Raw genomic sequence first — 8798 nt, 5'->3', positions numbered from 1 at the left:
CTGTGGTAAATAAAACATTGCAATGATACAGTAAAGCTTTTTACAATCAGCTAGTACGTAAAATTTGTAAATATCATTATCTTGGTTATATTTTTTATCCCTATAATTCTTTTTCATTGTGTTTCATTGCAGTGAATTTCGGTCAAATACACTATAAACAATATATTTGGTGTTTTTTGTATTAAACCTAAGAGCTATAGTGTGAGAGTTTGCCATGTTGCTAGCCCGTTTATAATAATTTGTAAAACATAGTAAATATTTGTAAAATATATACTGGAGAATACAAAAAAAAAAAACAGATTTTACAAAATGTTTTTCTTTTATAGCTCCGAGGACAAATAATTTATTGCCAGAATTAGTCAAAAATAGTAGAAACATAAATATATTTTCTAAAAACATTAGAGTATGGTTGATCGGTCAAAATGATATTGAGTATATGTTTAAGATAATAAATTAGTGTATGGTTAGTCTTGTCTGCTAATTTTAATAATATTTGAACAGACTCGTTAGAGCATTATAAAATAATTATTTATAGTATAATACTTAATGCTACATGTGTAAAGCCTAATTTTGAATTGTAAATCATGCATAAATCCTTTTTGTTTAATACAGCACACTAGTTATAATAAATTTAAACTTTGAAACGTAATAGTACATTATTTACTACATAAGCTACAATAACTAATTTTATCATTTTATTCTTGCTCGATTCCTCTATTTATATTTTTTACCCGTTTTGTATATAGTATCCCCAACACAGGCACAGCCTCTTACGGGGTAACTAAATTTCCCTTATTTTGTAAATCTATTGGCCTAATTATTAGTTAAAAAAGAAAGAAAAATCTAAAAGGATGTAACCTACTTTTTATATTTTATTACTCTAAGTACATAAATTAGAAATAAAGTAAGTAGAAAAAATTTTTTTTTGTATTTGTTATTTACTGCTATTGTAAATACGTTATGTTATAGTATTATTTATTATTAATCACTGGCAATAATATATATTTGTAACATTCAGTTTGTTATTATGGGAAGATAAATTATTTATTATTATTATTATTTATTTTTAATATGGGTTTTTCTTGCTTGAAAATCTTATTGTAAATCAAATATTTTTATTTTTACTTTACTGAAGAGAAAAGAATAAAAAAATAAAAATGGCATAGAAACTAAATAAGACCATTACAAAATACCGGGATAAATTTATCAAGTAACTTCAATACATCAAATACAAATAGATTTTTGCGTAAATAATTACTTAATTAATGTGCTTGTTATTTTCTAATTAATGAAAAATGTTTATAGATTTTTTCATAATTCGAATTTAGTTGTTTAAAATCACTTAATGTACAACATGGTTTTCAAATTTGTTGTAATAAAAAAATATGCACAATAAGAAAATATGACTAGTTTACACTAAGGTAAGAAAATGTAATACTTTTATCAATAAATATGATTTTCTACGCGAACACAGGATGTAGAGTTAGTAGGCTATACTAAATAATTCAATAATATAGAACGTGTAGACTACTTAAATAGTTTTAAAAAGAAGAACGCAACAGTAAACAACATATGATGCCGCTCGTAGACCACACCGTGCCCGTCAAAATTCAAACTCCACATATCGGTGAAGGTGCGGTCACGACGGTCTGGTGTCGGTGCGGACAGGTGTGGACTTGCAGGTTGCAAAACTGCGCTGCAATTCTTTCACCGTATGACGGCCAACACATGGCCGACTGACGTGTCGGGCGCGGTGCGGTTATGTGTGTCCCAACCTTTAATGTGTACTAATTCCCGAGGAATCGTGTTGTAGGAAATTTCTTTAATTATCGTGGCTTAAAGTCAAATTGCAGGGTATATTGGGGTACAATTTAAGCATTCCAGTATAGTACTAGTAACACCAATTTTTCGAAACCAAAATAGATTATTGTAAGACAGTCCATCTACGTTGATAATGTGATGTATTTTATAGTTAATAGTTATTTTTATCACCAGTATAATCCGTCAAAACTTCCTAAAATAAGTGGATGCACATTGAATTATTTTCCTTCACATTTTTAAATCTAAATTTGCTTTCAAAACCAAATAAAGTAACGATTGTGTTTGGTGGTAGGGGTAATAATAAAACTCGATATACAAGTAATAAAACGCCAAGTAATATACGAACATAAGTGGGAGATAGTGAGTAATGTTTAATAACTGGAAGAAAGGTCTTAATGAAGTTTTGACACATTGAACTTTTCTAATTTGCACCGCGAGATGAAATAATATAGTTTGGAGGTGGCAGAGGCACCCCGAGAGCATTGTAAAACTTATGTTTGATTAACATGACTGTGTATTATCTCATAGTTTGAACGTATACTTAGTAGTTAACTTATAATCTATAAACACTCGTGAAACGCACGCACACAAACACACACACACACACACACACACACACACACACACACACACACACACAAACACACACCCTGTGGTGACAGTGTTTTTTCGGTTTGCGGCTTATGTGTGATTGGATGTGTGAAACAAGGCAAATAAATTTTGTACTTCCAAAAAAAGTTTAGAATAATCTTATCTAGGTTTAAATAGTACAAGTTAAAAAACTTGTATTTATGATTATGGAGTCATGAAATTTGTTAATATATTTTATTAATACTAGTCTGTCCTAATTTATATATATATATATATATATATATATAATATATATATATATATATATATATATATATATAATATCAGGTACGGTAAATTTTTAGCTACTTAAAAATATTTCTACCTGACTCTCTACGTTGTATAACAATTTATTTAGTACTCTTATAGTTTTTTGTAAACAGAAACTTTCTCAAATTCATTAGTAGGATAAAATAGTGTATAATAACACATAGTAAGCAATTTTCTACATGTTGGCTTGCAAATAATTTTTTATGGTTTTCATAGGGAATAAATAGTTTTAAAAAATCTGGAAGAACCGATTTTAGAATTTTTTCTAAATTAAACCATTTAAATACACACTTGGTAAAATACCAAAAGAAAAGTGTTATACACCTTCAACACAAATTTGAAATTAAGATACAAATCCAATATAGCGTTGCGTGCTGTAGATTACCTGTAGTGTACAAAGGAGTAACTTATTTTATGTAGAACCTTCCTTTGGTAGAAGTTTATTTATAAAAGTTGTAAAACTTATAAACATGAGTTTTTCTATGAAAAAGCGTCTTGTCAAATTTGAGCTGGGACAAAGGATTTAATTCAATCACCATATACTTGATTATTAATTTTATTGTATTTATACGTTCTTCCCGTACACACAAAAATAGTTTGATTACACAACAAAATACATAGTATAAACGATTGCTTAGACGCCATAATTTAAGTTGTTTATTCTTTAGTTTGTTTGGAAAATGATAATGTACTAATTATAGATATTCCGAACAAAGGAAATAAATCAATTATATTTCTTTTTAAGTTTTGTTATTGTCAATGTTGTTTTCATAATTCTCATCCTACAAATTTTTAGCATGAATTTGTATAATTTGTGTTTGAACTTAATATTTTGTTTCGAAATATATGTAAATGTCATTCTATACACATAAGTATAATCTTTTTTCGAAATATTGTCGTTATTATTTGCAATCTATATTATAATATTTATGCTTTTGAGTATAAATCTGTTATTATTTTACCTGAACCATTGTCTATAACGTTTAAAAAATAATACCGTGTATTGTAAGTTTAGATAGTAGACTACTAGCGTATATCAATGCATGGATATGGTCGAACAGTGGTGTAGGGGGCTTCGGTTTTCAAAGGCTGAAAAACAAGCACCGAATTGGTTAGTAGTTTTATATAGTAAATTAAAGATACATATATACAGTAAATTCAGGACATATTTAGTTTCTATTGCCTAGTTCAAATATATTTTTAATTAGAAGAATTTCTATATTTGTTTTTCTTGTTACAATTGTCTTCTGTAAAAAGGCTCATGAACATAAACTCATGAAATATATAATTACATTTCACAAAGAAAAATGTGTTCTCAGACTCTGCACAGTTATTCGTTAGCTATTTATTACAGTTCATAGCTATCTTTTCTGCTTTTTTGAGGAGGAGATATCAAATTTCAGATCTTCATCACTCAACTATGGCAAATTAAGGAAAAAACTCGTTTTTCCTATAGTCTATGAGAAAGTCAAATTACTGGTGTTAATTGATTGAATAATAGGAGACTGTATTATAAACACACACATATATCAATATTTCTGATGATATTTTGTAGTGTTGTAGTTTTCCCAACTTTTAAAGGCTCATATTATGTTAATTTTTAGAGTGTCCGATTGAGCAATAGTAAGTTCATACGTATATCTATAAACGATTACACAAGATTGCTGGGAATTTCACTCGGACACCAGCCACTCGAAATATGGATTAATGAGTTTATTGAAAGTGGATTAGAAATTTATAAGGAAAAACTTTCATGAAAGTGCTGTAATTTTCCAATTAATAACACGTTCTTGAAAGATACTTTCAAACTAGCCGGTAATTAATTGGAGCTATAAAAATTAATATTGTGTGATATAAATTGTGTACACATTGTAAATAAGTTCCTGAAGTTAGTTTTTAAGCTTGATGAATGCCCTTGGACTAGATTTTTTTAATACTTGCACTACTATATCAAGAGTACGCAATAGTAGCTAGATTAAACGTTTAATGTTACAGAAATTTCCTGACGGAATTTATGCAATATTGTTCTTTTTTCCACAATAAACATGTTATAAACGTTTTATTTGACTATGCTGAAATCCTCATCTAATAAGTATTGTTATTATTGTGCATGAGACTTACTGTACAGTCAACGTTATAGGGCCAGTCACAGGTTTTAATGGCTTGATTCCAGTGGGTTCCTGGACCACAATCTCTCACTAACCATCTCCCATGGTCGCACTGCTTGAATTTGGCACAGTCGAATGGATAAGGTTCGTATTGGCCGTCCATGCATTTTGTTTCTGATATATCAGCCGAAACCGCCTAAAAATTACCAAATTAAACAAACTTAACTCAACTATTACGCTTCCTTATCTCTAAAGTAATGATTAACCCTACACTGAAAATAAATAATTATAGGTATTACGGAAGTATTACAGTATACTTCCTTACAAAGAATCTGTTACTTTTTGAGTAGCCTATTGACCTGATATGGAACAAGTCAGGAGTTCCAAGGGACGGGAGACTTTAAAAAGGCAGTAATCTCCTAAAATAAGAAAGCCTTTATAAACATTCTGTCGGTGTGGATTGAAAAGGACGGTGAAGGATTTTAAATAAATAATGGAACCAGATGCAAATATTGCTTTGAAAATAGAGAGGAGTAACTGGCACATAATTCTTTCTAAAATAGTCATATTTTCTAGAGCCTAAGCTGTGCAACAGTTGGGTTTAAATGCTGAAATCCTCATCTAATAATTATTGTTATTATTGTGCATGAGACTTACTGTACAGTCAACGTTATAGGGCCAGTCACAGGTTTTAATGGCTTGATTCCAGTGGGTTCCTGGACCACAATCTCTCACTAACCATCTCCCATGGTCGCACTGCTTGAATTTGGCACAGTCGAATGGATAAGGTTCGTATTGGCCGTCCATGCATTTTGTTTCTGATATATCAGCCGAAACCGCCTAAAAATTACCAAATTAATTAAACTTAACTCAACTATTACGCTTCCTTATCTCTAAAGTAATGATTAACCCTACACTGAAAATAAATAATTATAGGTATTACGGAAGTATTACAGTATACTTCCTTACAAAGAATCTGTTACTTTTTGAGCAGCCTATTGACCTGATATGGAACAAGTCAGGAGTTCCAAGGGACGGGAGACTTTAAAAAGGCAGTAATCTCCTAAAATTAGAAAGCCTTTATAAACATTCTGTCGGTATGGATTGAAAAGGACGGTGAAGGATTTTAAATAAATAATGGAACCCGATGCAAATATTGCTTTGAAAATAGAGAGGAGTAACTGGCACGTAATTGTTTCTAAAATAGTCATATTTTCTAGAGCCTAAGCTGTGCAACAGTTGGGTTTAAATAGTAGAAAGTAGGTATTAAATAATTTGTACACTATTAAATAACAGTAAAAGATTTTCAAGAGCAAAATAGTTTCTATGTCAGTAATTCAACAATGGCAAGTTGTCTTGTAAATTAAAACGGAAAATTAATTACTTCTACATTGTGACTAATGTTCCTAATAATTTTGGAGGAAGGGAATTTATGTTTTATATTTTATAAATACAGTTTTATAAAGGAGAACAGCTGAAGCAACGCAAGTTAACTTGAGTTTATAACTCTCCCAAGTTATCTGTAAGCCATTGGTTTGATGATTAATGCATTAGTATATACAATGGATATTGTATCTTACAGTAATTAAAAACATTATTTCTCATCTTTCTATGACAACATTTTGATTGCTTTTAAATTAAATATTCTTAAACTTTAATAAAGTGTTTACAAAGTGTTTTAATTCGTTATGCCTGAAGGAGCGTCAAACTTACTTTACAGTCCACTTTGTAAGGCCAGTCACATTTTTCAATTGCAGGGTTCCAGTGGGTTCCTGGAGCACAATCTCTCACTACCCATCCGCCGTGGTCACACTGCATGAACTTTGCACAGTCGTATGGATATAGTTTGTAGTCGCCGTCAATGCATTTTATCTCAGATAATTCAGCTGTCATAATCTAAACATACAAAAATAAAAAAAGTAAATTCTATACCTACACTTTACTGTCTCTCATTTTGGCATTAAACCTTCAAAGAAAATGTAAACTCAAATGTTCATAAATATATAAATGTTGGAAGAACAGCAAAATATTTCAGAGTAAATTTGTATTCTTAAAACCAAAGCATCAGATAATTAATATATTGTGAAGATACAGTTTTGTAAACGTCAAGTGATTTTTTGTATCCAAAATTATGGCTTTAAAAGTTTTTAATACTCGGAAAAACTATAATTTTATTTAGTACTTGAAAATAACTGGAAAACATGCCCCATGCAGAAAAGGGTAACAAAGAAAAATAAAACATGAATGGAATTCTTAAAACCAAAGCATCAGATAATTAATATAGTGTGAAGATACAGTTTTGTAAACGTCAAGTGATTTTTTGTATCCAAAATTATGGCTCTAAAAGTTTTTAATACTCGGAAAAACTATAATTTTATTTAGTACTTGAAAATAACTGGAAAACATGCCCCATGCAGAAAAGGGTAACAAAGAAAAATAAAACATGAATGGAATTCTTAAAACCAAAGCATCAGATAATTAATATAGTGTGAAGATACAGTTTTGTAAACGTCAAGTGATTTTTTGTATCCAAAATTATGGCTCTAAAAGTTTTTAATACTCGGAAAAAAACTATAAGTTTATTTAGTACTTGAAAATAACTGGAAAACATGCCCCATGCAGAAAAGGGTAAGAAAGAAAAATAAAACATGAATTAAATTCTTAAAACCAAAGCATCAGATAATTAATATAGTGTGAAGATACAGTTTTGTAAACGTCAAGTGATTTTTTTGTATCCAAAATTATGGCTCTAAAAGTTTTTAATACTCGGAAAAACTATAATTTTATTTAGTACTTGAAAATAACTGGAAAACATGCCCCATGCAGAAAAGGGTAAGAAAGAAAAATAAAACATGAATTAAATTCTTAAAACCAAAGCATCAGATAATTAATATAGTGTGAAGATACAGTTTTGTAAACGTCAAGTGATTTTTTGTATCCAAAATTATGGCTCTAAAAGTTTTTAATACTCGGAAAAACTATAATTTTATTTAGTACTTGAAAATAACTGGAAAACATGCCCCATGCAGAAAAGGGTAAGAAAGAAAAATAAAACATGAATTAAATTCTTAAAACCAAAGCATCAGATAATTAATATAGTGTGAAGATACAGTTTTGTAAACGTCAAGTGATTTTTTGTATCCAAAATTATGGCTCTAAAAGTTTTTAATACTCGGAAAAACTATAATTTTATTTAGTACTTGAAAATAACTGGAAACATGCCCCATGCAGAAAAGGGTAAGAAAGAAAAATAAAACATGAATTAAATTCTTAAAACCAAAGCATCAGATAATTAATATAGTGTGAAGATACAGTTTTGTAAACGTCAAGTGATTTTTTGTATCCAAAATTATGGCTCTAAAAGTTTTTAATACTCGGAAAAACTATAATTTTATTTAGTACTTGAAAATAACTGGAAAACATGTCCCATGCAGAAAAGGGTAAGAAAGAAAAATAAAACATGAATTAAATTCTTAAAACCAAAGCATCAGATAATTAATATAGTGTGAAGATACAGTTTTGTAAACGTCAAGTGATTTTTTGTATCCAAAATTATGGCTCTAAAAGTTTTTAATACTCGGAAAAACTATAATTTTATTTAGTACTTGAAAATAACTGGAAAACATGCCCCATGCAGAAAAGGGTAAGAAAGAAAAATAAAACATGAATGGAATTCTTAAAACCAAAGCATCAGATAATTAATATAGTGGGAAGATACAGTTTTGTAAACGCCAAGTGATTTTTTGTATAAAAAATTATGGCCCTAAAATTTATTAATACTTGAAAATACTATAGTTTTATTTAGTACTTGAAAATAACTGTAAAAAATGTCCCATACAGAAAAGGGTAAGAAAGAAAAATAAAACATGAATGAATAGGAAGAACTAAAGACAAGCATGGCTCAGTAGGATAGAAATTGTTTATAGATTTATAAAGCTATATTACAAAGTTTATATTAACTTTTATTTT

At 29.2% G+C, this 8798-nt stretch overlaps 1 protein-coding gene across 2 annotated transcripts in view; it reads right to left on the bottom strand.

The window, feature by feature from the left end:
- Positions 1-3261: 3261 nt before the first annotated feature.
- The window catches only part of LOC124353706 (probable chitinase 10), a 476771-nt gene continuing 471234 nt past the window's right edge, over positions 3262-8798 (bottom strand). Inside the window, exons 2-5 of one of the 2 annotated variants that reach the window (XM_046803677.1) lie at positions 6543-6725; positions 5487-5669; positions 4843-5025; positions 3262-3810 (exon numbers count right to left, since the gene is read on the bottom strand). In XM_046803677.1, coding sequence (XP_046659633.1) covers positions 3748-3810; positions 4843-5025; positions 5487-5669; positions 6543-6725 — 612 coding nt within the window. In that variant the 3' untranslated portion in view covers positions 3262-3747. The remainder of the gene's footprint in view (positions 3811-4842; positions 5026-5486; positions 5670-6542; positions 6726-8798) is intronic. The other variant, XM_046803678.1, reaches the window with a different exon arrangement.

The sequence above is a fragment of the Homalodisca vitripennis genome, chromosome 2 (genome assembly GCF_021130785.1).
Source record: "Homalodisca vitripennis isolate AUS2020 chromosome 2, UT_GWSS_2.1, whole genome shotgun sequence".
Lineage (NCBI taxonomy): Eukaryota > Metazoa > Arthropoda > Insecta > Hemiptera > Cicadellidae > Homalodisca > Homalodisca vitripennis.
Note: the sequence above shows the minus strand (reverse complement) of the source record. Positions and strands in the feature narration are given on the sequence as shown.